The following is a 16,611-nucleotide window of genomic DNA, read 5'->3' on the forward strand; positions in this document are numbered from 1 at the left end:
AGCTTCTTCAAATTTAGTGCCTGTGTCTCGGATGCGGGGCCATGGGAGTCTTTGGGGTGCAGGCTTCTTGTAATACAACTAATGTCCCACCTTCTCCCTCACAGTGGAGAATCTGAATGGGGGTAGGCAAATCTGACCAACTTGCATAGGATAAGATCTATGCCAAGACTGAGTATACTGAAATATATAACTAGGTGAAAAGGTAATTGACCTGATGGATGTCCATAGTGTCTGTATATGTAACATTTTAATATTCTGTCAAATTTCCAATAAAAATGAAAAAAAATAAAGTATCTCATTTGTTGTCTCTTTCTTTTAATGTATCCCTCACAGTCTGTGAAGTGACATGCATTCATTATCAGATAGGTGAGGAAATACCTTTTTATTGGGCCAACTTATGTTGGTGGAAGGAACAAGCATTTGAGCTACACAGAGCTTTTCTTCAGGTTGTTCTACCAAGTCATTTTCAGATATTGGTTCTGGAGAATGGTCAACAAGCAAAACAAACACATGCAACTCAAATATAGTATCTTCCTTCTTATCTATATTATCAGATTCCAGAATTGTCACTCAGAAGCCTAGAATGTCTATTGAGTCAGTGTGAAGGGATGGAAACAGCCACAAGATTGGTAGAGAACTCTTTTTGTTTGAAATATAACCACGTTCAGTCATCACTGGTGTTCACGGTCTGGTCTCATCCCATTTTTAAGTTCTCAGACACTTTCAGCTTTTTTTACACATAGGACTTCATGAGAGCATAGGATTTCAACTACTAGTCTGCAAATAATCCATCGGTTCAAACCATTGTTTACTCCCACAAGCTTTTAGCCCGTGGTGTACTTGTCTAAACTGAAGTCTTTTGATTAAATATCAAGAAGTGCCAACCTAGCTGTAAGTAAAATACAAGATCAGATGTCTCCTAACACCTATGTTTTGCCCATCCAGATGTCATGGGCTTGATACTGGAATGACTTGGTGGAATTCTCTGGCTTGTTCTGTGCAGGTGTAAGCGGGGGAATAGTCCCGCCCTTGTGGGGAACTTTCCTGGCTTCTGCACTACCCCAGTGAAGTGGGCTAGCGGAAGGATCTGAGTCCTCGCTCCCACTTCCTTTACCCAGTGGCCTCCCTGCCCTTGAGGGCTCCCCTTCCACTCCCCTGTCTGGCAGAGTCCTCGTACACCCAACAAGGCTGGGCCCAGGATTCCTGGGGGGCTCGACCCCCCCAACCCTGCTGTGGTCACCTAGGACGGGGCTAGGATGTCCCCACTCCGGGGTACTCTCTCTGCACTGGGTACTTCTCTGACCCACTGACCATTACATACAAGTTAAAGCAAATGCAAGTTATTTAAACAACAATTAATTTTAAAAAGAATAAGGAATAATGGGAAAGGTTAAAGGAAGCACATCAGCCCGCTCTGTGGCAGGGAACATCACAAACAGTGTCTCTGGAACATCAGGGCAGTTCACAGCCTGTCCCTTGTAAGTCCCAGGCCTCCTGCTCAGGCTCTGGCTTTGCTGCAGGGATGCTGTGGGTTGGACACTTGCTGGTGGTGGCCACAAGCTCTCAGGCTCTAAGTGGTGGGACCCTTCTTCCCAGCATCGCCCCCGCCCTGTCGGGGTTACTTTCCAAGCCTGGCCTGCAGAGCCTCTTGGCTGAGACATCTCCCTGTGCTGGGCTCGCTGCCCAGGGTCCCCCTCGCACTCCCAAGCTGCTCACTGCACCCAGCTCCGGACTGCTCCAGCCCCAGCTCCACCACTCGGTCTCTGCACGGCTGCTGCTGCTCTGCCTCCAGCTCCCTGGGCTGCTTCTCTGGCCCCTCTGGCTCTGGTTGCTGCAGCTCTGCTCCCAGGGCAAGTCCGCTCTCTCTGGGCTGTGCCTCTGGCTTTGGGCTGCAGCTCTGCTCCCAGGACAGGGTCTGCTCTCTCTGGGCTGTTTTCTCGTCCCTCTGGATCTGGCACAGCTCTGCTCCCCAGCTTAGCTTGGGCCCCTGCTTTCTCCTCAGCTCGGCCCCATTCTGTCTGACCCAGGCAAATCCAGCTCACACGGAGGACGGGACCGCCCTGGCCTCCTGACTGCCTGATTAGCCTGCCTGCCCTGTCATTCAGGCTGACCTGGAGCATTGGCCTCTCCCCATTGTTCCTGGGTGCTGTCAGTCTCAGGGTACTGATTCGTCATCGACCCTTCCCCCTTTTTAGTAGTGGGAGCTAGCCAACCTAAACACCCCCACTGAATGTTAGTAAGGGGGCAACAGTCCCCTTACACAGGGGATGGGTCATGCTGGTCTTTGCTTCTGCTAAAATCAATGGATGAAACCATGGTCCCATTGAAGTTGGTGTCATTTGCTTTAACGGGGCCAAGTTTTTGCCCTGTGAATCTACCACCCACTGACAGGAACATGCCCAGTTGAACAAGGTATGGGAGTGACAGGAGAATCCAAGCCAGGTGCGACTATGCTGCACTGGCTTTGCAATGGTGTTTTTTGTGCAAATATTTTTGATTCAGTGCTTCCCAGTGAGGGACGGTCTGCAATGGTCCAGGCAGGAAGGCGGAGATGGCTCAAGATAATTCCCTCATCAGCTTCCCCTTAAGGTTAGTTAAGGGAAAATATTCAAACTATGGGCTCTGCTCACTCTGGGTTGGTCCCACACAGTCTGCAGAGCTGGTTTGATTAGGAGGGACGAAAGCCTAACAAGACTTAAAGAAGCCTCCAGGGTTTGAAAGGAGAGTCTTTTGGAAAGGGGCTCTGTAGGGGGACAGCAGGGCTCTCTAAAACAGCTAGGCTTGCCATTACAGCATGGCATGACTTCAGGTAAAACAGACATGTATACAGGTGCTTTCTGTTTTCAAATCCTTTCTTATCTAACATTTTGTTCCCACTGCTGAATAAAAGTACTCTATTTTAAGGAAGCTACTAGTCACAGGTTCCCAGAGGGAGGAAATTCAGGTGCCAAAAACCTAGTGGGACTTCCATGGTGGTAACCCATTGCTATGCCTGGGGTAGCCTGACCCAGGTGCTGGTCTCAAGGGTACGTCTACACTGCTGCTGGGTGTGTGCTTCACTACCCTGTGCTCTAGTTAGCTCAATAAAAATAGAAGTGAGGATACCATTGCAGGGGTTTCAGAGCAGGCTGCACAAGGGAGTACATATCTGGGGTGGGGGGTCAGTGATGCTATCCTCTCCTTGCTTGTATTTTTAGTGCATGAGCTAGAGCACAGCTAGAATCATAGAATATCAGGGTTGGAAGGGACCTCAGGAGGTCATCTAGTCCAACCCCCTGCTCAAAGCAGGACCAACCCCAACTAAATCATCCCAGCCAGGGCTTTGTCAAGCCTGATCTTAAAAACCTCAAAGGAAGGAGATTCTACCACCTCCCTAGGTAACGCATTCCAGTGTTTCACCACCCTCCTAGTGAAAAAGTTTTTCCTAATATCCAACCTAAACCTCCCCCACTGCAACTTGAGCTCCTTGTTCTGTCATCTGCTACCACTGAGAACAGTCTAGATCCATCCTCTTTGGAACCCCCTTTCAGGTAGTTGAAAGCAGCTATCAAATCCCCCCTCATTCTTCTCTTCCACAGACTAAACAATTCCAGTTCCCTCAGCCTCTCCTCATAAGTCATGTGTTCCAGTCCCCTAATCATTTTTGTTGCCCTCCGCTGGACTCTTTCCAATTTTTCCACATCCTTCTTGTAGTGTGGGGCCCAAAACTGGACACAGTACTCCAGGTGAGGCCTCACCAATGTTGAATAGAGGGAAACAATGTCCCTTGATCTGCTGGCAATGCCCCTACTTATACAGCCCAAAATGCTAGTGCTGATATGTCTACAAGAGCTGCCAGTCATATCCCTGGCTGCAGTGCAGATGGATCTTCAGAGGGTGAGAACTGTGAGATTCCACCTTGAGGCAGGTCAGAGCATGGGCCTTGCAGGTGTGCTCCCAGAGAAACCTGAGGGGCAGCCAGCCCCATAACTGTGACAATGGGATTTTCCAAGTTGCTCATTGGAATTAGAAGCCCAAAGCCCACTGGGTACAAAAGAGAGTTGGATGACTAACTGCCTTAAGCTCGGTGGAAAATCCCAACCTTTGCATACAATGTGACTGGCACTATGTTTTCTAGTGCTGCAACTTTCTGCCTTTTCACTTGGTCTCCTGCCCTGCTGTGGGATGCACACAAGGGAAAACAGGAGGTGGATTTCTCAAGGCTTGTGGTAAAGGCTCAGCTGAGCCCAGACACAATAGGAATTGTTCTTAGATGTCCCGGTGAGGTTTGGGGTCCCATCATGCTGGTTCTTTAATACAAGTGAAATTAAAAGGACCCATCTGAAAAGGGTAAGGTCTAAAGCTCCAATCTCAGTAGCTGATTCCATGTCAGCAGGTCCCTGCAGTTCCATGTACCCAACTAAGATCAATAGAGCACTGATGGGAAGAGTTTGTAGTGGGGGACTGTTGTAAACACTCAGAGAGAACAGACCTCCTGGGAAACAGTGCGTCATGCTCTCTCCCAGCCATGCATACTCATCTGTCTCTCTTCCTATCCCCATTCCTACTCACCTATCTATCCCCATGCATATCTACCTACCTACCTGTTCTCCTGTATACTTATCTATTTAGCCCCATACATACTCCTCTATCTACTTATCCCCATACAAGTGTTATGTCTGATCTGACTTTTTCAGTCTATTATCTACTAGAATTTTTTGGTGGTTTGACAGATAACTGGGTTTTGGATAAACTGGATTCTTCTGCAGAAATCCTTCATTATTTATTATCATCACCATTATTGTTTATTATTAGTGCCTCACAGGACCCAGACAGGATTGGGACTGTTTGTTCCAGGTGCTATTCAAACATAGAAAGAGAAAAGTCCTTCCTTGAAGGTCTTCATGGTATGTCTGCACTGCAGCTGGAAGCCAGCCTCCCAGACTGTGGAGATAGACGTGCGCTACCAGGGCTTGAGCTAGCATGCTTAAACTAGCATGTGGTTGTTGCAGCGGTGGTGGGGGCTTGGGCTAACTGCCCATGTTTGGACCCACCTGAAGGAAAATTGGGATTTGGGGTAAAATAAAATTTTCATGGTGTCTGTTTTCCTCAAAGAAAAGATTTTTCCTCAAAAAAAGAGAGAAAAAGAACATCTCTTGTGTACTGGGCTGAGCTGGGAGTGGAGATCAGCTTCTTGGCCACCATTTTGCTCTTCTCAGCCTGGAATAGATAAGTCACTTAAGGTCTGAACAGTAAGTATGCCCTGCCATGCCAAAGGCTAGGGGAAAGAAATGTCCTAGGACCTGCACATAGCTTGTCATTGGAGCTTCTCCATCCAAAGGAAGATATCTCTAAGGAGATGTTGATATCCTTAGTTTGGTGTTTGGTTGCTCAGCCTAATATCCCTACACAGTATGGGTGAGATTTTCAAAGCCATCTCTGGGATTGATCTATCAATCTGTCTGTCTGTCCGTCTGTCTGCATTAGGTACCTATATAACCCTCATCACCGCAGTATCCAAGCGCCTCACAGTGCTTTGATACACAAGGATTTGGTGTTTCTCAGCTTGTCTGTTTGTTGTTCCACCTGTCTGCTTGCAATGCAGTAACAGCTGAACACCACCTGATCCAGTTGAAAACTTCAGGGAATGTTCTGGGACGCAGTGGGCAGAATTGTTTTGCTGTTGGATGAAAATTGGGAAGCACAAAAGGGGAAAATGGGGGATACACAGAGTTCTGGCCTCTGGTTAGCAGACCCATCCTCTTTAACTGGGGCTTGGTCTACACGTAAAAATTAGATCAACCTAGCTTCATCACTCAGGATGGGAAAAATTCTGAACCCTGAGTGACGTAGCTAATTTGATCTAACCCACAGTGTATGCACAGCTAGATCCATGGAAGAAGTCTTCTGTTGACTCAGCTACTGCCTCTCAGAGAGGTGGTTTAAGTACATCAATGGAAACACCTCTTCTTGTCAATGTAGCAAGCAACTACATGACAACTCTACAGCAGCCACTTCAGTAAATACTCAACTGAAGCAAATGGGAATTGGACTCAGTAAGAAGGAGGAAGGAATGTGACTGAATATGGAGTAAGCATGGCATGCGTAAGGACCTCAAGATCTGACACTGTGGAAATTTAGATGGATGGATGGGTAGATAGCCAGATAGATGTATGCAACAGGAATAATAAAACCACCTAATAAATTCACATAGACTCTTTGGAAAATTTATTGGGTCACCTAATAGAAAATCATCAGTAATCTGAACTCCACTTTCACAGTCAACTCTTTTCCATGTTTGTTATTTTAATCTAAAGCAGTAACGGAGTGTCTGCCTTTCAAAGAAATCAATAAATTCTCTAACTTCTTTGCTTAAGGCCTTGCTAACTTCTTTGTTTCTCAGGCTGTAGATGAGTGGATTGGCCAGGGGAGTCAGGACAGTGTAGAAGAGAGAGAACAGTTTATTCAGGTCTCTCAGTGTGTGGGTTTTTGGTAGCAGATAAACAAGAATCAGGGTCCCATAGAAGATGGTCACCACAATGAGGTGAGAGGAGCAGGGGGAAAATGCCTTGTGCCTCCCGGTTGCGGAAGGGATTCTCAGGATGGTGGTGATGATGCACATGTAGGAAGTCAGGGTTAATAGATATGGGCCCAGGGCTATTAGGGAGGAGAGTATGAAAGCCAGAAGTTCTATCAGTTCAGTGTCACTGCAGGAAACATTTATCAATGGGGCCAAATCACAAAAGAAATGGTCAATTTCATTGGGGCCACAGAAAATCAAATGGGACAACAAACATATAATTATGGAATTAATTACACAGCAGATTATCATAGAATATCAGGGTTGGAAGGGACCTCAGGAGGTCATCTAGTCCAACCCGGTGCTCAAAGCGGGACCGATCCCCAATTTTTGCTACAGATCCCTAAATGGCCCCCTCAAGGATTGAACTCACAACCCTAGGTTTAGCAGGCTAATGCTCAAACCACTGAGCTATCCAGGAGCCAGTCATGAGAAGTAAGCAAAATCTGCCATTCATCATCATTGTATAATGCAGCAGTTTACATATTGCTAAATACCAATCATAGGACATTGCTGCTAGGAGGTAACATTCTGAATCTGCAAGGCAACCAAAGAAAAAATATTGTACAAAACAGCCGGCAATAGAAATGGTTCTGTCCCCAGTCTGGAGACTGGCCAGCATCCTGGGAAGGATGGTGGAGGTGTAGCAGGTCTCCAAGCAGGACAAATTCCCAAAAAGAAGTACATGGGGGTGTGAAGTTTCCGATCAGTCACAATTAATGCAATGATGAGGATGTTCCCAGCTATGGTCACAATGTAGATCATCAGGAACATCAGGAACAGAGGGGTCTGCAGTTCCTGGCGACTCCCGAATCCCAGTAGGATGAATTCTGTGATGGACGTTTGATTTCTCCATTTAGTGTTTACCATGGGTCTGATTTCCTAAGGACAAGGAAATGAAATGGAAAATGTAAGTGAATAATACAGGCAAAAATCTCAATTGCCATCCATACATTTTCACAGAACAAAGTGATTTTTTTGTAAAGGGTAACTGTCAAAATTCTCTTGCCATGTGTATTGTACTCCAGAATAAATATTGGTGAAATCGTTGACAGAAACCTCATAAATTCGAAAGAAAGAAAGAAAGAAAGAAAGAAAGAAAGAAAGAAAGAAAGAAAGAAAGAAAGAAAGAAAGAAAGAAAGAAAGAAAGAAAGAAAGAAAGAAAACATGCTGTCAAGGTTCCTTCCCCACTCTGAACTCTAGGGTACAGATGTGGGAACCTGCATGAAAGACCCCCTAAGCTTATTCTTACCAGCTTAGGTTAAAAACTTCCTCAAGGTTCAAACTTTGCCTTGGTTTTGAACCGTATGCTGCCACCACCAAGCATTTTAAACAAAGAACAGGGAAAGAGCCCACTTGGAGACGTCTTCCCCCAAAATATCCCCCCAAGCCCTACACACCCTTTCCTGGGGAAGGCTTGATAAAAATCCTCACCAATTGGTACAGGTGAACACAGACCCAAACCCTTGGATCTTAAGAACAATGAAAAATCAATCAGGTTCTTAAAAGAAGAATTTTAATTAAAGAAAAGGTAAAAGAATCACCTGTGTAAAATCAGGATGGTAAATACCTTACAGGGTAATCAGATTCAAAACATAGAGAATCCCTCTAGACAAAACCTTAAATTACAAAAAGACACAAAAACATTCCATCCAGCACAGCTTATTTTACCAGCCATTAAACAAAAGGAAATCTAATGCATTTCTAGCTATATTACTTACTAACTAACAGAAGTTGTAAGGCTGCATTCCTGATCTGTTCCCTGCAAAAGCATCACACAGACAGACAGACCCTTTGTTCCACCCCACCCTCCAGATTTGAAAGAATCTTTTCCCCTCATTGGCCATTTTGGGTCAGGTGCCAGCAGGGTTACCTTAGTTTCTTAACCCTTTACAGGTGAAAGTATTTTGCCTCTGGCCAGGAGGGATTTTATAGTCCTGTATACAGAAAGGTGGTTACCCTTCCCTTTATATTTGTGACACATGCCTTACTGAAACTCAATATCCAGATACACTTCAGGCTGGAAAGCTGATTAATATTTCATAGCCCATCAACACTGTCATACGCTTTCCCTGATATATAGGTAAGAACCACTGACTCATTGTTATCATCTTAAACTATGAGAACAGAGAGAAGTATGTAGGACATGGCTCTCTTTCCTTTGTAATACAATGATGTTCATCTCTTGTGTCAGCCTTTCATTTACATTGATGTGCATCAAGTCTGACTGGGACTTACAATACAGTAGTGGCTGGGGCATTGGAGTTGGGCTGAAGACAGCTGGATGCTTTTCACAGCTTCCCTGGTGACATTCTTTTTAATTTGATTTTTTTTTCATCTTGAATATAGGATTCTTTTTCCTTTTAACTAGAGTGACACATTCTGAAGTCCCTATTCTGACTCACTTCAGAAATGCGTAAAAATGGCGTGTCTGTCCTATTGGAAATTCTGACACTTCAGATTTCCTTTTTGTTCCTCTGTTGCGAAGAACCATCAAGATTTTGAAATTCACCATGTAATGAAAATTCCAAAATATTTACGTCATCTGGACTTTATAGAAACATGTATCAACCAGCTCTACTCATTTCTTACTCTTACTCAATTAAAAATTACATTTGAGGAAAAACAAAGTAAGGACGTCAGGATTTGGGGTCAGATTTGAATAGGAGTCAGGTATGTAGGTGTGATGTTATCTGATTAAAATATGACCTTATAGATCATTGTTGCAACCACTGTTATATATTTGCAGCGAATATTGTACAAAGGTTGTCAAGTGAGGTGTCTATGAAAAGGTTATGATTTGCTGGTTATGATTATGCTATCTGTGTGCATGTATCATTTCTGTATGTGAAGTTATAACTATTGACTCTATACTTGGATTTCAAATGTTTGCTCCTGGAGTACCGCCCACAAGGTAGCTAGCCAGCACATCTTGGAGGGACTATTCAATTGAGTGGCCCATCAAAAGAACATTTAACTGACAATGGACCATGGGAGACACCCATCTACATTTAATGGAATTTCCTGCTGTGACTAGGCAAAATACATGGGCAGGGGACTTCCCCACATGACTCCAAAAGTCATCTTGTTGCTATAGTTTTCCAAAGTAAGAACAATGGAATGCCCTCCACATAGCTATAAAAGGCCTTGGAAACACCTCTATTTAGTCTTCAATCCTTACCTCTGGGAGAACTTTACTACAAACTGAAGCTCTGAACAAAGAACTGAATGACCCATCCAAGCTGTGGATGTACTCCAGAGACGTGACTTAAGCCAGCAGTTTATTCCATCACTGATAGAAGCCTGAACCAAGAACTTTGCCATTACTGTATGTAATTGATTCCTTTAACAATTTTAACTCTCACCTTTCTTTCTTTCTTTCTTTCTTTCTTTCTTTCTTTCTTTCTTTCTTTCTTTCTTTCTTTCTTTCTTTCTTTCTTTCTTTCTTTCTTTCTTTCTTTAAATAAAACTTTAGATTTTAGATACTAAAGGATTGGCATCAGCGTGATTTTTGGGTAAGATCCGAGTTATATATTGACCTGGGTATGTGGCTGGTCCTTTGGGATCAGAAGAACCTATTATTTCATGAGACTGGTTGTAAAGAACCACTCATCTATGAATCCAGAGTTTTTGGTGGTGATATAAGGACTGGAATGCCTGAGGAAACTGCCTTTATGTTTTCTTGTTAGCCAGTGTGGTGAAAAAGGAGTTTATTTTTGTGGCTGGTTTGGTATATCTTATAAAAGAATAACCACCAGTTATGGGTTGTGTTTGCCCTATTTCGCAGCAGTTCATCCTGAATTTGGCATCCTCAGTTCTGACCCACTAAGGCACAGTTACAGTAGGTGCTTTTGAGGTCATAAAAATGATCACAGAAATGTAGGACTGAAAGGGACCTCGAAAGGTCGTCTAGTCCAGTCCCTTTCACTGAGGCACAACTAATTATTACCTATACCATCACTGACAGGTTTCTATATAACCTATTCTTAAAAACCTCCAAGGACAGAGATTCTACAAAGTCCCTAGGTAATTTATTCCAGTGGTTAAGTACTCTGACAGCAAGTTTTTTCTAATGTCCAACCTAAATCTCCCTTGCTGCAATTAAGCCCATTGCTTCTTGTCCTGTCCTCAGTGATTAAGGAGAACAACTTATTAAACTCATCTTTACAACACCTTTTATTTACTTGAAGACTGTTATCATGCCCCCCCTCCCTCCAGAGTCTTTTCTTCAGATGAAACAAACCCAGGTTTGGTTTTTTTTTTCAATCTTTCCTTGTAGGTGACTATCGGCATCTTTAGGCACCAAAATAACTTGTCCAATAATGATCAGTGACAAGTTTTTACTCTTTGTACTCCGATTCACAGAACAGAAGAGAAAGTAATTTTCTTATGACTGTGTTAGTATTCTCTCTGGTCCCCAGATGTCTAACACATAAGATCTTACAATACTTTTACTTTGCTAGTCCCACTAAACCTATCTCTCCCAGCTGTTTGCTGCATAAGTTATCCAAGCTTTATCTCCTTTGCATTCACTTTGATTCACCTCTGAATTTGCCCCACTGTATTCAACAATGTCAAAAATTAAGCAAAGCAAATTTGTCCACATGTAGCATAAACACTAAGGAGAAAAAAGAATTACTTAGCTCACCAGTATAATAATGATGCTAAAGTGTTCAAGATACATCTTAGATTGGCCATAAATAACATTTTTGGAGAATGATGTCCACTTGGCCATCCTATAATTTCCTACAGAAGTTGATGGAAGACCTATAATTTGACGTGTTTAGAATTAAACTACACAAGTCTCAATAGCAGATTATTTAAGACCACCATGCATTGTTCACGTTCCAGTATACTTTGTCTTCTTAATGCTATGATCCAGAACCTAAAGTACTTACTCTGGGGTTTTCAAAGCAGTCTAAAGAGTTAGTATCCAAAACCTATTTAAATGTAGGTACCTAACTACCTTAGGCCCTTTTATAAAATTCCTGCATTAGCCCTTATCTACATGAGAAAGTTACACCACTGAAACTTACATAGATTTTGTTTGTTTGTTTTTCACTGGTTAAACTGCTGAAACCCCTTGGGATACTTTCTTATTTTGGTTTGTGTGTCTTATTTCGTTTCAGTTTAAGTAGTTTACTAATTGATTTAAGTTAAAATGAAATATGCCAGGTTTAAACCAAAATCATAATGTCCACATCTTGACTAAGGAACATAGGAATTGCAAGGCTGGATCAGGGCTATGGTCCTGTCTCTGACCAGAACATTGTTTCAGAGTACAGTGAAAGAAACCATGCAATAAGCAGATGAGGGATAATCTGTAACCCAGAAAGTTATCATTCTAATAATTTGGATCGATTTAAACTCTGAAGAATGAGATTTTATATCCCCTTTAAAAATTATTTCTTTTTAAAAATTCTAATTATTATTATAACTTTGGATGTTGTTTTAATACATATGAACATCCTCTTTCACTCTTTAAATTCCTGGCTTCAATAACTTCCAGTGACAATGAGTCCCACAGTCTAATTACACATTATGTGAAGAGGTATTTCCTTTTATGAATTTTGAAATTTGCCACCTTTCAATTTCATTGAATGACCTCTTGTTCATGTGCTATGACACAGGGAGAACAGAAGTTCCTGATCTCCCTTCTCTAGGCCATTCATAATTTACAATGGGTGTCACTTAGCAATCCTAATAGTAACAACTTTCGTTTAATAGCAACTTTTTGCTGGGCACAAATTCCTTCCCATTGACTGTAAAGTTAATGGCATATGGATATTGGCAGCAGATATACTGCTTAACAACTTTTTTTGGAAGAAAGGCCCCGGCTGCAGTCAGGTTTCTGAAGCTGCAGTCAGGGAAGGCAAGGCCCAGGGCTTTGTTCCCTGGCTTTTGCTTATTGGCAGCTCCTGAGTAACTGTAACTTTTTCCCTGGGAAACAAGAGGTTGCTAATAAGCGGAATCCACAGTATTTCATGACTGAGTAAACACTGACTACGGAATTCAGTATTTCACTCTGTGATTTCTCAGTGGTGGTTCTCAGGGCTGGCAGATGACAGAACAAGGAGCAATGGTCTCAAGTTGCAGTGGGAGAGGTCTAGGTTGGATATTAGGAAAACACTATTTCACTAGGAGACTGGTGAAGCACTGGAATGGATTACCTAGGGAGGTGGTGGAATCTCCATCCTTAGAGGTTTTTAAGGCCCAGCTTGACAAAGCCCTGGCTGGGATGATTTAGTTGGGGATTGGTCCTGCTTTGAGCAGGGGGTTGGACTAGATGACCTCCTGAGGTGTCTTCCAACCCTAATCATCTATGATTCTATGATTTCACTGCAGCTAACAACCATGGAAAAGACTTATGTTACCTTAATTATCTGCTTGAAGTTCTGATGCAACCTCTTCAGTCAGGCTTTCTGTAGCTGGGTTGTATTTCCCACATGCCAACCATTTTCCTGATATTCTTCATACACAGGTGAAAAGACATTCCTGAGACAGTGCATTAATCTCTCTCTGCTACTCCATTCATTTTGTTGGATGCTCTTAGAAAAAAACTAATGTTGCCTTCTCTTCATGTTTATATGAATTCTAGGATCATGGAGAGTTTTCATTGATGTCACCAAGGAATTAATTATATGTTTATGTGAGAGTAAATGTAAACAACACCGTTAATAGATAATGGCCAAGCTTAGTGGACATCCCTATTCACAAAGGGAAAAAGTTGTTAATTGTAAATTATTCATCATTGTTCATAAATTATTCATTTACCAATATAGCATTTAAAATATATATAGATGGAGTAATTACGAATGCAAAACTATGGGAATTTTGTCATATTTTATTTTATGGTTACATTTTAAAATAGTTTATATATGATTAATAATTAATTGATTTAACAAAGAGAAGGTTGAGGGGTGACTCGATTACAGCCTGTAAGTATCTACATGGGGAATACATAATTAATAATGGACTCTTCAATCTAGCAGGGAAAGGTACAACACAATCCAATGGGTGGAAGTTGAAGCTAGACAAATTAAGAGTGGAAATACAAGTAAATTTTCCATGGTGAGAGTAATTAACCATTGGAATGATTTACCCAGGATAATGGTGGAACTTCATCAGTGACAATTTTTGGGAATGGTTGGAAGGACTTTGACCTACTGAGGGCCTATAAGATTGATGGGTGACCTCAGGTACGCTTTTAACCTGTGTATAGGAACTTATATTGTTTTCTCCCATAGGGAAGAAAGGGAGCAGAGATTAAGCTAGTTCATTGGCTCAGTATCTTGGATTACATTTTAAAATGTTTGAGACCAAAGGAAAAGATAAAGACATGAACTGCAGACTGTCTGAGGGAAGGAAAAAAAGTTTTTTTGGGGGGAACTGTCCCGGGTATATCATAATACAATGATGTCTGCTTGAGTATGCTAAAAGCCTGAGACAATGGGGTGGGGCGGGAAATTGTTGCAGGTGTATCCTATATAGCAATGTCTACTTGATTGCAAGGAGCCTCAAGCAATAACCCTGAGATGGAGAAATGAACCCACATGTAACTGATAAGATGTCTACTTGGGTTTCCAGAGAGCCTGCCATTGTAACAGTGAGAGTGAGGAATTTCCCCAGGGATCTGGATTGGTGTTAACTTCGAAACCTACTGATCCAGGCCCCCAATGAACACCACCTGGGCAGAGGATTCCTGTGCAATGGGCCCCAACTGCTCCTCACCCCACTGTGTCTCCAGGAGACAGCCTGTAGCCCACTTTGGGACAGGGATTGGTGGCCCAGGGAAGAGTGATCTCCACCCTGCTCAAAGAGGAGTTGTGGGGTGTCCTGCACCAACCCCGTAGATGCCACTGCTACCAGCAAAGGATGGGTGGGACCACAGTGCAAGGGGCGTGGCCAAACAAAGGAGTGGGCTCACGGGTGACCTCCATGTGTGGGTGTGTCCAGGACCCTAGATTCCCTTAACCTGGACCCAACCACAATGTGTTACAGTGTAGATATTTCCAGAGCCAGATCTATGTACATGGAGACTGGTGTACTCTCTCCCTCATAGGGAAACTCCCTTTAGGTTTACAGGGGACAAAATGGGTTGGTATCTGAGCCACTTTATCACCACTTTCTTGTAGACTGCATTCCCAGTGGAGACTGATGGGACCTAGGGACCCAACTTGCATTGCAATTTGATGGGAGCTGGGTACCTAACTCCCATAGGGTCCTTCAAAAATAGTAGCCATACAGCATGGTGAGTGGTATAGAGAAGGTCTATCGGGTGCTCCTATTTACTAGAGATGGTCAGAAAAAATATTTTTTATCAATAAAAATGAAGAAAAATTGTTCATTTTATTTGGAATTTTTGTCAAAAAATGAAAAAAGGAAAAAAGGAAAACTGTTTTTTCTCTTAAAACTCCCAAGAACTGACTATATACATACTATCTGTCTGGTTGTGGTGACACTTGCCTCGGATGCTCTTAATGGTAAGTCACGATGTTACCTCTCTGCCTCAGCAAGGGAGAGCTTTGCTGGACCCTCATCTCCCTGCCACACCAGCAAACTACTTGAGACTCTGCCAGCCTTAACAGTACCTTGCAGGTAACCTTCAGTGAGGTCAGGTCCTCAGCTCCCGCAGGGAGTCTCTCTGTAATGTCCAGTCCCTGTCACTGGCCAGCCACAGACCATATGTTCACTGCCTCCAAAAAGACAGTACACCCACTGGCCTCTTGGCTCACTGAGGACATGCTGTTTAACTTAATACACAGCACTGAGATGGTTTATAGTAAAACTGAGCATGAGTTTATTAATATAGAACCTACATTTAAGTGATACTAAGCAAGGACAAAGAGACAGAAATTGTTACAAACAAAGCACCAGTAAAAACACACATTCTAGTGACTAAAATTTAACAGGTTAAAATTGTGGTCTCAGGCAATTTTTCACCTATAGTCAGTTCTCAGCCTCTTCCACCCACATGGTTCAAGGTTCGACTTTTCACAGATTCCAAAAGCACTGGCTCCTTTTGTCCCTTAACATAACGAAGGGATTTTCCCCCTTTTTCTGATAGCCCAGTAAGCCGGTGAACTGTATTCCTCCCAAGTGCACACCCCAGGAAGAGTTATTCTGTCCCAGATGCCATGCCATCTTTCTGCCTTCTTCTCCTGTTGACTCAGATGCAAAGGTAATTTCTATTGTTTCTGATCTCACCTTGCTCAGTTTACCTCAGAGGCAGGCAAACAGGTAGAAAAGCATTTCTTTATCTGGGACAAACTTCTTTATTTTCTCTATTTAGATTGCTTGGATTGAGCATATTTTAGAACATATTTCCAGTGCACTTACATAACTCTTTACACACTACCCGTACATACATTGTGCAGTAATATTAATGACCAGCATGTCACCAGTTTCTGTATGATACCTTACAAGGCACCATTCGGCTAAATATTCTGACAACAGTGTGTTGGGTGCTCCCTTTGCCAGTTGGCATAAAGGGCTCTTAGCAACCAACAATTTTCAGATTTTCTGGTGGAAATTGGCATATTTCTGAAGAAAGTAGGCAGGTTCGGAGAAAATTTCTTCAATCAAAACACTATTTGCCATTGAAAAATAAACTTTTAATGGAAAATTTTGGACCAACCAGCTATATACTCCTTTTCATAATTTCTAGACAAAAAAACTACATGAAGAGGGAGTTATGTTGGAGAGCACAAATCAGTGACTTATTATAAGCTATATTAAAGTGATGGTGTCATTATTGAAAAGCTAAGTGTTAGAAACCTAGGAAAATCAGATTTAAGGTTCAATTGAAAAGAAACATAAACATGTTAACGTCTGGAACTGCACAATTAGTGCACTCAAACAACCTTATTTCTGCTCTGTAAAGACACCAACCTACAGCTGTTTGGCTGTGGTGAAGGCTTTCTGAGTTTGTGATCCCAGGTTATATTAAACTGACTTTTAAAAGAAATTCATTTTCCCCCTATGGTAAAAAAGAGGGTGATAAATCCTGCTTTTGATGAAAACTCAAACTAGCCTTAAATAAGGGACCATG

General features: G+C 42.6%; 1 protein-coding gene across 1 annotated transcript; it reads right to left on the reverse strand.

Annotated features, from left to right (window-relative positions):
• Positions 1 to 6,280: 6,280 nt before the first annotated feature.
• LOC140897207 (olfactory receptor 226-like) lies at positions 6,281 to 7,070 on the reverse strand. Its single transcript, XM_073309601.1, has 2 exons — positions 6,962 to 7,070; positions 6,281 to 6,795 (listed from the first exon to the last, which is right to left on the reverse strand). Exons 1-2 carry the CDS (start codon positions 7,068 to 7,070, stop codon positions 6,281 to 6,283), a joined length of 624 nt encoding a protein of 207 aa, XP_073165702.1.
• Between the last annotated feature and the right edge of the window lie 9,541 nt (positions 7,071 to 16,611).

Source organism: Lepidochelys kempii, chromosome 13, assembly GCF_965140265.1.
Source record: "Lepidochelys kempii isolate rLepKem1 chromosome 13, rLepKem1.hap2, whole genome shotgun sequence".
Lineage (NCBI taxonomy): Eukaryota > Metazoa > Chordata > Testudines > Cheloniidae > Lepidochelys > Lepidochelys kempii.

Coding starts and splice junctions, on each gene's coding strand:
- LOC140897207 (XM_073309601.1), bottom strand. CDS start 7,070: ATGTCCTATGATTGGTATTTAGCAATATGTAAACTGCTGCATTATACA. Junction 6,796..6,961: donor CTCCTGGATAGCTCAGTGGT/TTGAGCATTAGC, acceptor TAATCTGCTGTG/TAATTAATTCCATAATTATA.